Source organism: Dermacentor albipictus, chromosome 8 (assembly GCF_038994185.2).
Source record: "Dermacentor albipictus isolate Rhodes 1998 colony chromosome 8, USDA_Dalb.pri_finalv2, whole genome shotgun sequence".
Lineage (NCBI taxonomy): Eukaryota > Metazoa > Arthropoda > Arachnida > Ixodida > Ixodidae > Dermacentor > Dermacentor albipictus.
Genome location: NC_091828.1, coordinates 15,943,448 through 15,958,023, shown reverse-complemented (window position 1 = coordinate 15,958,023; position 14,576 = coordinate 15,943,448). Strand labels below are relative to the sequence as shown.

Here is a 14,576-nt window from a genome sequence, read left to right as displayed (position 1 = left end):
CCTTATATGGATAACAAACGGCTCCAATAAGTCGAAACTGGCGCTTTGAAGCATCGTTCACCGGTGATCAATTTGAATAAGCGTGGTAACGAAAGAGTTAAAGGTGAAGCTTAAGCGTCCTCCATCTTTCTGGTTAGGAAAATGCTGCACATACAAACAACATACACACAATAATTTTATTTATATAACATTTGCAATTACTCATTTCTTACAAAGTTTCATGAAAATGGCTTCGGTGTACAACACCAATTACTATACAAAGTAGCGGTTGTGAGGTAAAATCCCGGTTGGGTGTGACGAGGCGTTCGGGCGATGCACGCTTGACAATGAACAACTGCATGCCATTTGGTCATCGTCTCTTGAAGCTGTTGGATCGTACATCGAAGCTAATGTACATTCCAACGAGTACATCCAATCCGACTCACGCATAGTGGTGCACAAAGAATTGCCAGACCAAGAAATCCTGAAGAGTGTCCGGGAAGACCGTTTCGTCGGACAAAGATGAAACAGCCGTGCAATGTGAGCCCGGACCACCGACTACATCGCAGGCCATGCACGGATTCGATACAATCAACCGTTCCATCGGGCCCCAAAACGAGGCGGAAGCAATGGCTCTGCAGGCGGCATGCGAGATTTGTCCTGAGCCGTCGCTCGGCATGAAGCACAAGCACGCTACGCGGACCGATTTTTGGAATTAAAGCTTGCTTTTTGAGTCAGCGAGTCACGTGCTGCCTATGTATTTGATAATATCATGACAACAAATTTCTGCGACAACAAAATTTTGCACGTGCCCCATTATTTCGTTGTAGTGGGATTCAACTGTGCGCCACTCCAGTCTGAGATCCAAGCATTAACAATTTGGTTACTTCATTAGAAATAGTACAGAATCGTTCTGCTAACTTCCCCTTTTCCTGTTATAACTGCACTGCCAGTATCATCATCAGCAGCAGCCTGGTTACAACCACTGCAGGGCAAAGGCCTCTCCCATACTTCTCTAACCACCCCGGTCATGTACGTGGTCATGTTGTCCCTGCAAACTTCTTAATCTCATCCGGCCACTTAACTTTCTGCCATTCCCTGCTACGCTTACCTTCCCTTGGAGTCCAGTCTGTAACCATTAATGGCCATCGGTTATGTTCCCTCCTCATTACATGTCCTGCCCATGCCTATTTCTTTTTCTTGATTTCAACCAAGATGTCATTAACTCGTGTTTGTTCCCTCACCCAATCTGCTCTTTTCCTATCCCTTAACGTTACACCCATCATTCTTCTTTCCATTGCCCGTTGCATCGTCCTCAATTTATGTAGAACCCTTTTCGTAAGCCTCCATGTTTCTGCCCCGTAGGTGAGTACTGGTAAGATACAGCTATTATACACTTTCCTCTTGAGGGAGAGTGGCAACCTGCTGTTCATGATCTCAGAATACCGGCCAAACGCACCCCAGCCCATTCTTATTCTCCTTATTATTTCAGTCTCATGATTATGATCCGCGGTCACTAACTGCCTTAAATAGATGTATTCCCTTACCACTTTCAGCGCCTCGTTACCTATCATAAACTGCTGTTCTCTTCTGAGACTATTAAACATTACTTTAGTTCTCTGCAGATAATTTTTAGACGCACCCTTCTGCTTTGCCTGTCCAGGCCAGTGAGCATGCATTGCAATTGGTCCCCTGGGTTACTAAGCAAGGCAATATCATCAGCGAATCGCAAGTTACTAAGGTATTCTCCATTAACCTTTATCCCCAATTCTTCCCAATCCAGGTCTCTGAATACCGCCAGTAAACACGCTGTGAATAGCATTGGAGAGATCATATTTCCAGGCCTGAAGCGTTTCTTTATTGGGATTTTGTTGCTTTCCTTATGGAGGACTATGGTGGCTGTGGAGCCGGTATAGATATCTTTCAGTATTTTTACATACGGCTCGTCTACACCCTGATTCCGTAATGCCTCCATGACTGCTGAGGTTTCAACTGAATCAAACGCTTTCTTGTAATCAATGAAAGCTATATATAAGGGTTGGTTATATTCCGCACATTTCTCTATCACCTGATTGATAGTGTGAATATGGTCTATTGTTGCGTAGCCTTTACGGAATCCTGCCTGATCCTTTGGTTGACAGAAGTCTAAGGTGTTCTTGATTCTATTTGCGATTACCTTAGTAAATACTTTGTAGGCAACGGATAGTAAGCTGATTGGTCTATAATATTTCAAATCTTTGGCGTCCCCTTTCTTATGGATTAGGATTATGTTAGCGTTCTTCCAAGATTCGGGTACGCTCGAGGTCATGAGGCATTGCGTATACAGGGTGGCCAGTTTTTCTAGAACAATCTGCCCACCATCCTTGAACAAATCTGCTGTTACCTGATCCTCCTCAGCTGCCTTCCCCCTTTGCATAGCTTCAAGGCTTTCGTTACTTTTTCCGGCATTACTTGCGGGATTTCAAATTCCTATAGACTATTCTCTCTTCCATTATCATCGTGGGTGCCATTGGTACTGTATAAATCTCTATAGAACTCCTCAGCCACTTGAACTATCTCATCCATATTAGTAATGACATTGCCGGCTTTGTCTCTCAACGCATACATCTGATTCTTGCCAATTCCTAGTTTCTTCTTCACTGCTTTTAGGCTTCCTCCGTTCCTGAGGGCATGTTCAATTCTATCCATATTATACTTCCTTATGTCAGCTGTCTTACGCTTGTTGATTAACTTGGAAAGTTCTGCCTGTTCTATTCTAGCTGTAGGGTTAGAGGCTTTCATACATTGGCGTTTCTTGATCAGATCTTTTGTCTCCTGCAAAAGCTTGCTGGTATCCTGTCTAACAGAGTTACCACTGACTTCTATTGCACACTCCTTAATGATGCCCATAAGATTGTCATTCATTGCTTCAACACTAAGGTCCTCTTCCCGAGTTAAAGCCGAATACCTGTTCTGTAGCTTGATCCGGGATTCCTATAGTTTCCCTCTTACCGCTAACTCATAGATTGGCTTCTTATGTACCAGTTTCTTCTGTTCCCTCCTCAAGTCTAGGCTAATTCGAGTTCTTAACATCCTATGGTCACTGCAGCACACCTTGTCGCGCACGTCCACATCTTGTATGATGCCAGGGTTAGCGCAGGGTATGAGGTCTATTTCATTTCTAGTCTCGCCATTCTGGCTCCTCCATGTCCACTTTTGGTTATCCTGCTTGCGGAAGAAGGTATTCATTGTCCGCAAATTATTCCGTTCTGCAAACTCTACTAATAACTCTCCCCTGCTATTTCTAGTGCCTATGCCCTATTACCCCACTGCCTTGTCTCCAGCCTGCTTCTTGCCTACCCTGGCATTGAAGTCGCCCATCAGTATAGTGGTGCCAAAAAACGTGCACTCGCCAAGAATGAAATAAAAATAAAAATAAATAAAATATATAGTGTACAGTATAGTATAGTATAGTATAATAAATAAAATAAGTATAGTGTATTTTTGTTTTGACTTTACCCATCGCCGATTCCACATCTTCCTAGAAGCTTTTGACTTGCTGGTCATCATGACTGGATGTAGGGGCGTAGACATGTACGACCTTTATTTTGTACCTCTTATTAAGTTTCACAACAAGACCTGCCACCCTCTCGTTAATGCTATAGAATTCCTGTATGTTACCAGCTATATCCTTAATAATCAGGAATCTGACTCCTAGTTCTCGTCTCTCTGCTAAGCCCCGGTAGCACAGGACGTACCCGCTTTTTAGCACTGTATATGCTTCTTTTGTCCTCCTAACTTCACTGAGCCCTATTATATTCCATTTACTGCCCCCTAATTCCTCCAATAGCACTGCTAGACTCACCTCACTAAATAACGTTCTAGCATTAAACATTATCAGGTTGAGATTTTAATGGCGGCCTGTTCGGATCCCGGTATTCTTAAAACCCTCTGCTGCATCACAGGTCTGACTGCCACCGTGGTCAATTGCTTCACAGCCGCTGGGGACTGAGGGCCGGGGTTTGATTGTTGTATTCATATAGGAGGTTGCGGCCAAGTACTGAACCAGGGTGGCCAATCTTGCTCTGGTGAGGGAGTGCGGTACCGGTTCTAGGCACCGGGATAAGGCTGCACTCCAGGCCTGTTTATGCAATTTCATCAACACATGGATCTTTTTTTTATATAATCCGGTGGAAAAGTGCGCAGCACCAGGATTCGAACGACGGTCCTCTAGCACGTGAGGCAGATACTCTACCTCTACGGATTCCGCTGCACCCTACTGACTTCATCTGTTCCTGTTATAACTGCACTACCGGTATACCTTCTATAAAATCTGTAATCTCTCTTCCGTCATTAGCATCCTGCCAAAAAAACTTCAGTTCTAACTTTTTTTTCATAGGCTTTACTGTCACCCGACCCTCCGTGACGAATTCATTCTTCAGCCACATTACATATCGGACCGCGTTGACCATCACTTTAAGGTTCGTATCGAGCCATGTTATACTAAAACCTTTCTTTACTCCTTTTTACCTCGTGCTTCGCAAGGTTGGAAATGCCTTTCTTCCGACATCGCTTTTCATTCATGATAACACCCGATTTAAATATGCTTTAACTAACCTATATATATTTAGGAATTACCATGCCTTACTATGCTTTGTTACATTATTGTGCACTATGCTTATTGTCTACCCACTCCCTTCTGTGGTGCTTCGGTCCTGAAAGTAATACATACATAAATAAATAAATAAATAAATAAATAAATAAATAAATAAATAAATAAATAAATAAATAAATAAGCTTTGATGGGACCACAGCGTCAGTTCAAATGAACTGGGAGTTTGAATTAACGAGATTCGACTGTACATATGCATGCCCGGCCACTGAGCCAGTTGAGATATTCTGAATTAATGTGAGTATTTTACTGAATGTCAGCTGAACACTGCATTCCCCTAGACAGTTTCTCAAGTGCACTACTGCGGGGGCCTTGCCAATTGAAATGGAAAATCCCTGCCTCCTCTGAGGCCAGAGCCAAAAGTGGAAATGCATGCTGCACTACTCACGCCAACTTTGCGCAGGAGGTCGCCCACAATGTTGAGGGCCGAGACCCGTGCTGAAGGCGTCAGTGGCGTCTGGCCAGACGAGCACACGCCCGGCGGTGGCTGCTGGGGTGCCCCGTTGCTGGCCGCTGCTGCTGAAAAGATGGAGAGACACAAAAGAGGTGGCTTACAACCGAACCGGGGAGCTGGAGGAGTCTGAGCTAGTGGGCCTCTCTTTCTACACCCCTCACCTGTTGGCAGTTTTTGTTTCTGGAGATTATCTGAGACACACACTGAATGAGCAGGAGCCCCAGTGACAACATTCATTTCATTGCAGTAGGCTAGGCCCATATATACTCTCCATGCGGACAAGGCATTAAAAAAAATTATTAAATTATGGGGTTTTACGTGCCAAAACCACTTTCTGATTATGAGGCACACCGTAGTGGCGGACTCCGGAAGTTTCGACCATCTGGGGTTCTTTAACGTGCACCTAAATTTAAGTACACGGGTGTTCTGGCATTTCGCCCCCGTCGAAATGCGGCCACCGTGGCCGAGATTCGATCCCGCGACCTCGTGTTCAGCAGCCTAACATCATAGCCACTGAGCAACCACGGCGGGTGGAGAAGGCATTGTACAGGGCAGTCACACACTACAACATGGGAAATGGGAAACGTACAGGTAGCACATCCACATAAAAAAAAAGCATCAATACTAGACCCCTAAAAAAAAACATACATCAAATAAAAGGCATGTATCAACTACTGAATTCAGAGCAAAAAGAAAGTGCATCATATAATGACAAACAACAAGCATCAAATACCGATTAGATGCTTGTACATATTGCCGATATTGTTCATCAGAATTAACAAGTCGTAGTTTCCCGTGAAAAGCGAAGTATCGATTGCAATAGCAAATTAGTAGACAGCTATACGAAGTAAGGATACTAGTTTTATCAGCCATATAAACTTGTAGACATAAGCGTACTAAATTAACAAGCATGGTATCATGGAACCTCACAGCAACGCCGATGGTAGAAATGTGCCTGGAGTGTCCATATGATTGCTACTGCAATAAAATAACAAGGAACTCAACACGTAACCCTGTTTTAGCTCTGACGTCACGCTGACCTCATGTGTGTGCACATCATTCACAATGACCCTCTGACTATGTGCAATAATGTATTCTTTAATCCATGCAGTAATTGACCTGTTTATGCTGTACGACACTGATTTTTAGATTAATAAAGAGTGAGGAACAAGCTCAAAGTCCTTTGTGAAATCTATAAAAAATTGAATCCACTAAGAAACTCTTACCAGTGCGCTAGCTAATACATGTACAATAGAATCTTGGCGATACGAGTCTCTTGGGACGGCGTAAAAATTCATATCACCCAAAATTCAAATCACCCAAAAGCATTAAAAATCGGCAGATTAAACAGACATGTGGAAATGAAATGGCTGACTTGCTCAAAATTTCAGATTTCTGAATTTTTTTTTATACAATCCCAAGACCTTCCTTTATCTCATGGCAATTTACTTGGAAGAAACACACCATATAATTTGGGAAAATTGCACTTTTTTAGTGTGTTGTCTTTGAAATCGGGAAGAAAATTTGACTTGAGGTTGTGCTATAATACTGCTGATTGTGCAAGCGCCTTTCAGTTGATGCAGCGCTGCCGTCTTGGTATTGCTATAGACATGAGAGATCAGAGATTCAGATAGACACATTGGTATAGTTTTCCATGCAGAAATAAAAGCACAGGATACGGGCATTTGTCACAACAATCAAAATTCAGCACATTGTAGCTGATAGAATTGGGCAGGACTCATGAAAAAATTTGTATCAGGCATAATCGTATCATCGAGATTCTACTGTATCAGTTCCATAAGCTGGGTGACACAAAGGTGGCAGCTACAGAAACTATTTTTATTTATTTATTTAATTATTTATTTATTTATACATATTGCAGCCCCTTTGTGAGGCTATAGCCGGAGTGGGTTAGACAAGAAGTCATACAAAAAACAAAGTAAGCAATAACATTTAAAAATTCACAAGAAATAAGGAAGATGACACAAATAAAACTCAAAATAACAGCAACATTGAGAGTCAGCACAAAAACGAGAATGAGTCTACACTGTACAACAATAAAATACATAAAATCAGGTGTAATTAACTTTTAACAGGAAATCGTTTAATGGCAGTGACCTAATTCTTCCAGGAATTAAATTCCAGAATTCAACAGTACGTGAGAAAAAAGCTGTACTTAAATATATTCCATCAAGCAGAGTAAGGCTCAATATTAAGGCTATGGTGACTCCTGCTTGACCAATGAGTATGTGAGGGAATATATATGGGATGTAAGACACAATAACAAAATTAAACATGCCATGCAGAAACCTCAATGACTCAATGTGACGGCGTATGGATAAAGGGGTTAGGTTCAGAGAAGATAAGGCACGGGAGGGTGAAAATGGTGATCATAGCGACGATATATGAATATATATGATACATATGAACCAAATAGATTTTCGTTGTATGCTCTCAATGAAGTTAATGTCGCACTGCTTATGAGGGTTCCAGGCAGGAGAAGCCTAATCTAGGATAGGGCGAATTAAAGTTTTATACATTAGTAACTAAGTTTCCTTTGGAGAATTGTTGAAATTGCGCCTCAAATACCCGAGCTTACTGGTTGCTTTTGTGCAAATGAAATTAATGTGTTTTGACCAGGACATGTTAGTAGTAAATATGACGCCAAGATACTTGTATTCCGAGACCCTGTGCAAGGATAAGTCGAAGGTGTAACTGATCAATGAAGGAGAGGCACTATTAGAAAATGACATTATCACAGCTTTAGTAAAGCTTATTTTCATTTGCCAAGTGTAGCACCAGGTACAGAAGCTGACAAACGACGAATTTAGTTCAAGATGATCTTCTGGTGTGTTAATCACGCGATAAAAAACAGTCGTCCGCATAAAGGCGTGTGTGTGAAGTGACGTTTTGAGGTAAGTCATTAATGTATAGTAGACATAGTAAAGGACCAAGAACCGACCCTTGGGGTGTGCCAGATGAGACGTCAGCAGAAAAATTAATTTAATTAAAACATATGAATTGTCACCGATGAGAAAGGAAACTGGCAATCCAGCTAACCAAGTGAGAACTTTTCAAGATCATGTTAAGCTTTATTAAGAGATTCGAACGCAGTACAGTATCGAAAGCCTTGGAAAAATCTATAAATATAGTGTCGACCTAGGTGCCCATAACAAGGGCATAGAGAATGTCGTGTGAGAATTCAACTAGTAGTGTTAAGGTGCTGAAGCCTTTCCTAAAACCTTTCCTAATGTTGTGGAAACAGCAAGGAACGCAATCTAATGAATACATTGTGTCTGAGCTTCAACTGATTTTATTCTTAGAGCAGGGCAGGGAGAATGAACGAATGCGCATGCGCACATCAGTGTTGCCTAGAGCGATTAAAGTGACGTTTTCAACACTTGCAACTCGTTTTCAAACTTAAAACAGACGTGTCAATAATACAATGGGAGCATGAACTGTCTGTAATCAACAAAGGTAACGCGCATTTACCTGCGCATTGCATGGTTTGCCTGGAAGGAACATGCCAGCCACTACTGCGTGAAATAAAGATACTTGGTAGGAGTGGTTATACGTTAGCAAGATAACAGGGTGTCTACCAAGTTGACATTTCCAAATTCCCTGAGTTTTCCAGGTTTTCCCTGAGTGCCATTGCAAATTTCCCTGAGTGATGCAGAACTATGTTTTATGTCAAGACGGGCTGAAAACATGTCGCCTAAGGCTGTCACTCCCTAGTAGGCATATGAAAAAAATTAAAGAAGCGACTTAATCCAATTTTAATACTAAAAAGTAGTGTTTATGTTATTCAAGAAGAGAATAGAAGGCAGTGGTTAGTAAAATGCACAGCAAATAAAGTGTCTTCGAAAAACATTGCAATGGAATCGGACATTCTCAAATACGAACAAAAAGGAGATGCATATAGAAGCAAATATTTTCGAATATGAGCTATCCCTATCAACTGATTGCAATCTCAGTGGTATGAGGCCCGAATTCTGTCACAATTGAGATTCTCTCTCAACACTCGTAAGTCAACCTCAACTGTTCTGAAATACTCTCAGCCCGCGAACGACGCCCGAGTGTTGTGTTTCACTGCTTTAAAGAGTTTATTTTGGTTTGGATGAGTGACACCTGCATCTCGGCATCAGCCAAAACTTTATTTTTTGAGCTCAAGCTCCTTCGAAACGGCGGCAGCAAGCTTCCTTTCCCGTTTATTCCTCAATGCGTAGTTCATTTCTGTTCTTGTCCTCCTTCCGCCACTCGTTCGCCCCAAGGACCATTTAAAGCATCTTGGTCAGTTGCACAGTCCACGACCGATTTTTCGAACTCCCTAGGGGCCGCGAAAACGTCCGAAAATTCGGCCAGTTGCAAAAAAATAAATGCGTGTCATTTACTGCCCTTAGGGACTCAAACCGCCACAGGCACGTTCGAAAACGCTCTGAAGGCCTGTCGCTACACATATTGGACATATCGGTGCTCGTAATGTGACAGGAAATACCGGGTGCACGCGTGTACAATTAAGGAATACATACTGTGTTCCGTGGCAATAGCCCCTTCCCACGCCTGTTATGATTCACTGCAATACTTCTGAGTATGCTTCACCAAGTAACATTACTTTCAGAGGCGAAGCTGACTTTCAGGAACCGGCATTTTCTATGTCAATCGCGAGGATCACAAAGGTGGAGTCCATGCCATTGCTGGCAGCAGCTAATTCTTTCAATAAAAAACTCGGCACCCAACGACAAGAAGTTTCATAGCGAACGTCGAAGCAGCTAGGCCTAGCGTTGCCGCAGTGGTGGCAACGGCTGCCAGCGGATCTGCGTGCAAGAGTGCCGGTTCGAGGTGGCGAAGTAATCAAAACGGCAGCCATGGTTCCTTTGATTATTGCCGTTTCGGACCTGCCGTCACGGCAAAACGTCCGGAAAATCGGACGGCGAAGAGTTCTTGCGTCGGAAATTTCACACGTTCTGATACGTTGACTCTGTGGGGTACGTGACGGTGCCGCGAAGCCGTCCAAATTATCAGGAATCCGGAAAGTCAGTCCTTGACTGTACACTAGCAACTCCTCCAGCCGACGGCAGGGCGTCAAAGACGATTCATTACGATTCCTGTCTGTTACTCGAGCCAGCATTACTGCGACTTTCGACCCTTTCAGTAAAATTGCCGCTAATTTTCCCTGATAGAGGCCCAAATTCCCTGAGTTTTCCCTGACTTTTTCCAGACTACTAAAAATCCCTGAGAATTCCCGGTTTTCTCGGTTTTCCCGGTTGGTAGACACCCTGGATAACTTTTGGAGGCATATCACATAAAAGTAAGGGGCACGAGCTGTATTAGTTGTATTTCGTATGGAGAGCCGCTAGTTTTTCTTGCATTATGTCTCCTCCAACTTCAGTTAAATCGACTGTTATTCCATCTTCTCCTGCCGCTTTTCCCCGTTTCATGTCTTGCAATGGTCTTCTGACCTCATCTCTAGTTATAGAAAGAGTTTCTGTATTCATTCATTCATTCATTCATTCATTCATTCATTCATTCATTCATTCATTCATTCATTCATTCTTGTTTCGAATGGAGTACTCCCGAGTCCTCTGGGTAATGTACAAGTCAGTATAGAATTCTTCAGCTGCTTTTATTATACCTTCAAGATTGCTGATGATATTACCCTGCTTATCTTTCTGTGCGTACATCTTGGTTTGTCCTATGCTAAGTTTCCTTCTCACTGATTTCAGGCTGCGTCCATTTTCTACGGCTTCTTCAGTCTTTCTCACGTTATAGTTTTGAATATACCTTATTTTCGCCTTGTTGACCAGTTTTGACAGTTCGGCGAATGCTAATCTCTTGCGTTGGGCACTTTCATTCTTTGTCGTTTCTTTATTAGGTCCTTTGTTACTTGGGAGAGCTTGCCTATTGGTTGTTTTGGTGCCTTGCCTCCCACTTCAATTGCTGGCTCTGAAGCCAGCCTAGTTACGGTTTGCTTCATTACCTCTATGTCATCTTCATCTCTGTTCTAAGGCTGCATCTGTATTTGCAAGTACCAGGCTGAATTCGTCTGCTTTTACCCTTACTGCTTCTAGGTTGACCTGTTTCTTCTTGACCATTTTTACTCTTTCTCTCTTCAAATTGAGGTGCATCCTAGCCCTTACTAACCTATGATCACTGCACTTTACCCTACCTATCACTGCTACATCCTGCACTCTGCTGGGATCAGCAGAAAGTATGAAATCAATTTCATTCCTTCTTTCACCATTAGGGTTGTTCCAAGTCCACTTTCTGTTAATGCGCTTCCTGAAAAAGGTGTTCATTATTTGCAGCTTATTCCTTTCAGCGAATTCTACCAGCATCTTGCCTCTAGTGTTTCTAGAGTCGACACCGTAGTTGCCAATTGCCTGTTCACCCGCCTGGTTTTTCCCCACTTTTGCATTGAAATCACCCATTAGAACAGTATACCAAGTTTGCACTTTTCTCATCACCAATTCAACACCTTCATAAAAGTGATCTACTTCCTGATCATCGTGAGTGGATGTTGGAGCGTAGGCTTGTACTACCTTGAACCTATACCTCTCATTAAGTTTGATTACGACTACTGCTACCCTATTGTTGATGCTGTAGAATTCGTCAATGTTGCCCGCTATGTCTTTATGAATTAGGAATCCTACCCCATATTGCTTCTTATCCGGGAGACCCCTATAGCAGAGGACATGGCCGTTATTCAGCAATGTGTAAGCCTCACCAGTTCTTCTAATGTCACTAAGGCCGATATATCCCAAACAACGTCCGATAGTTCAAAGAATCCTGCTAAGCTAGCCTTATTTGACAGAGTTCAGCTGTTAAAGGTTGAGAGGGTGTTGCGACGCCTGTTTCTTGAACCTCGACTGGTGTGACTATTGGGTAGCGTGGTGTTGTCGGCAGGTGTCCGGTAGACTATGGCAACCAGGCAGGGATGAGACAATTTCTAGTGCGAAACCTGCACTGTTTAGTCTATGGTTGGTGAAGGATAAGAAGAAGAGAATGAATTAATTGAAAAAGTACATTGCGGGGCCCCTTAAATAGGCCCACTAAAATCGTAGGCGGGACCTTGCTCAGGTCAACGTGACGTGACATGCACTGAGTCCGTGTCGTTGCTTTGCGGCTGCTCCTTCTCTCCTGGGCAATGTTGCGTGCCCCCGTTGTTGCTTTGCGGCTGCTTCTTTTCTCCTGGGCGATGTTGCACGTGATTGCCTCCTTTGGTGGCAACCCACGGAGTCTGGTCGGGGTGGGTGGCTGATCCTTTCTCCAGAGTTGGACGATTCGCGGACAGTTCTCCCCTTGGTCGCACAGTTTGCGGAAAGGATCCTCCCCTAGAGTCGCACACACACAAAGGGGCCTATCATCACTGAGGGGCACCAGCCAGACCAGCAACCACTCAAGACAAGCATAGCAAATTAGGAATCCATCCTCCGTTCCGATTAGGCATGGTCTTCGAGCATCCTTCTTTCCCAGGGTGTTACATGCCAACCGTAACAGCATTTCTGGCGGGGGAGAAAGATCCCGACGCATAGGGGCCAGCAGCCACTAAGCGAGGGATAGGCGTTGCAGCAGAATTTCCCTCCGAGGTGACGAACCCTTGGTTCATAGCTTGTTGATTACTGGGAGTTGTTCATCAGTCCTCGTAGCGCTCTTGCACGCCTTTTCTCCCTGGTCCAGTCTGGTGAAACTGGACTTGCAAACCGGTTTCGCAACTTTTCGTCTCCTGCTTGGGCAAGCAATCACTCCAGAACAGTGCCGGACTCACAACCACAAAGCAAGCGAGCACAAGGCCACACTTCCCCAAGATACACCAGGCTTTACAAAAAAGAAAGAAAACCCGCTACTGCTTTCCCATCCCTTTTGAGCAACCTCCCCACCTCTAAACACTCTAAACAAAAGAATGGACACATATACCATTGTTCTGACGTGCTCAATATCTGTGTGTTAACTGTACAGCTAGGTGTTTACAGCAGAATATTGTTACGTGTGAAAAGACAGAGACGAAAGAGGCTATTTACATTTTCTTTACACTCGAGCCAGGCAGCCAGGCCGACTCTCGCTCACGCTAGGAGCTGCGACCAACTTCAACTTCGTTCTCGTGGTGGCCGTCTCTTGAGCCTCGCTCGATGATATCGTAATAATATCAAGGGAAACGTTGGAAGCCACCATTACCGAATTCGAGGTCCGTGCAGCCATCGGGTGTATGACTAAGATTGCAGCAGCAGGAGCGGACAAAGTCAACGACGCAATGATCAGAAGTACGAGCGACTGCTCGATCACGGTCTTTACAAAATTCATTAAAGAGCACTGGGCACGAGGCACTATCCCACAACAGTGGAAACATGCCCAGGTAATCCTAATCTCGAAGCCCGGCAAGAAATTGGAGGTAGCAAACCTGCGGCCCATCTCCCTTACGTCATGTCTAGGCAAATTATACGAGAGGGTGGTAAACAAACAGATGCAGGACCATCCCAAAAACAATGATCTAATGGCACACAACACCTTTGGCTTCGGGCCCCACCTCACAGCTCAGGACGCCCCCCTCCAGCTGAAAGAGGAGGTGCTGATACAACCCACAGCCAGATGCGAGCACGTTGTCATGGCAGTCGATATGAGTCGTTTGACAACGTGAGCCATCAGGGGATCCTGGACGGCCTCACCGACACAAAGTGCGAGGAAAGAATCTACAAATACGTTAGGGCCTTCTTTAATCATCGCACTGCTGAGATAAAGATCGCCACTCTAGAGTCACAATTAATACAAGTGCCACATCACGGAACACCACAGGGAGGCAGTAATTTCTCTGACCCTCTTCCATGTAGCCATGCTAGGCCTAGCTAGGACACTACAGAACGAGCAGCATGTATGATTCGCCACGTATGCAAACGACATCACGGTCTGGACGACCACAGGCTCGCTGGGGAGAAAGGAGAAGAGACTGCAGGAAGCCACAAGCCTCATCCGGGCATATGTACTGAAACACGGCATGCAGTGTGCCCCAGTGAAATCAGAGCTAATCAGGACATGGAAAGGCCAGGGCAGCTTATCGGTCCCGACGGACATGCAACACAAATTAGACGTCTACATGGCTGGGAAAAAGATAGAGGAGAGAAGCACCATCCGCATCCTGGGCACGTGACTTCAATCAAAGCAAAAATGCACCTTAAACCTTAACCGTACTCAGACATCCATAAAACAGGCATCTAGAATGATCAGAAGGGTCAGCAGTACAAAGATTGGCATGAGAGAAAACGACACAATTTGGCTTTACAAAAGTCTGGTCGAAAGTATAATTCTATACAGTCTTCCCTACTACAACTTGCTAAAGACAGAGAGACTCCATTGAAGCCTGTCTGCGGGGAGCTTACAAAACAGCCTTGCAGCTCCACCAAAACGACCTCAACGGAACTCCTTTTGGCCCTTGGCGTCTCGAATACATTTGATGAACTCATGGAGGCACAGCTCAATGTGCAAAAGCTAAGGCTCACCCAG

General features: G+C 44.1%; 1 protein-coding gene across 7 annotated transcripts in view; it reads right to left on the bottom strand.

Moving 5' to 3' along the window:
* The window catches only part of nudE (Nuclear distribution protein nudE), a 284,398-nt gene that overhangs the window by 131,737 nt on the left and 138,085 nt on the right, over nucleotides 1-14,576 (bottom strand). For 4 of the 7 annotated variants that reach the window (XR_011507835.1, XM_070523077.1, XM_070523076.1 and 1 more), the window contains exon 8: nucleotides 5,019-5,149. Coding sequence is in view for 5 of the 7 variants with exons in the window: in XM_070523077.1 (XP_070379178.1) it covers nucleotides 5,019-5,149 (131 nt within the window). In the remaining 2 variants the exon portion in view is untranslated. The remainder of the gene's footprint in view (nucleotides 1-5,018; nucleotides 5,150-14,576) is intronic. The other 3 variants (XR_011507836.1, XM_070523078.1, XM_070523075.1) reach the window with 1 other exon arrangement.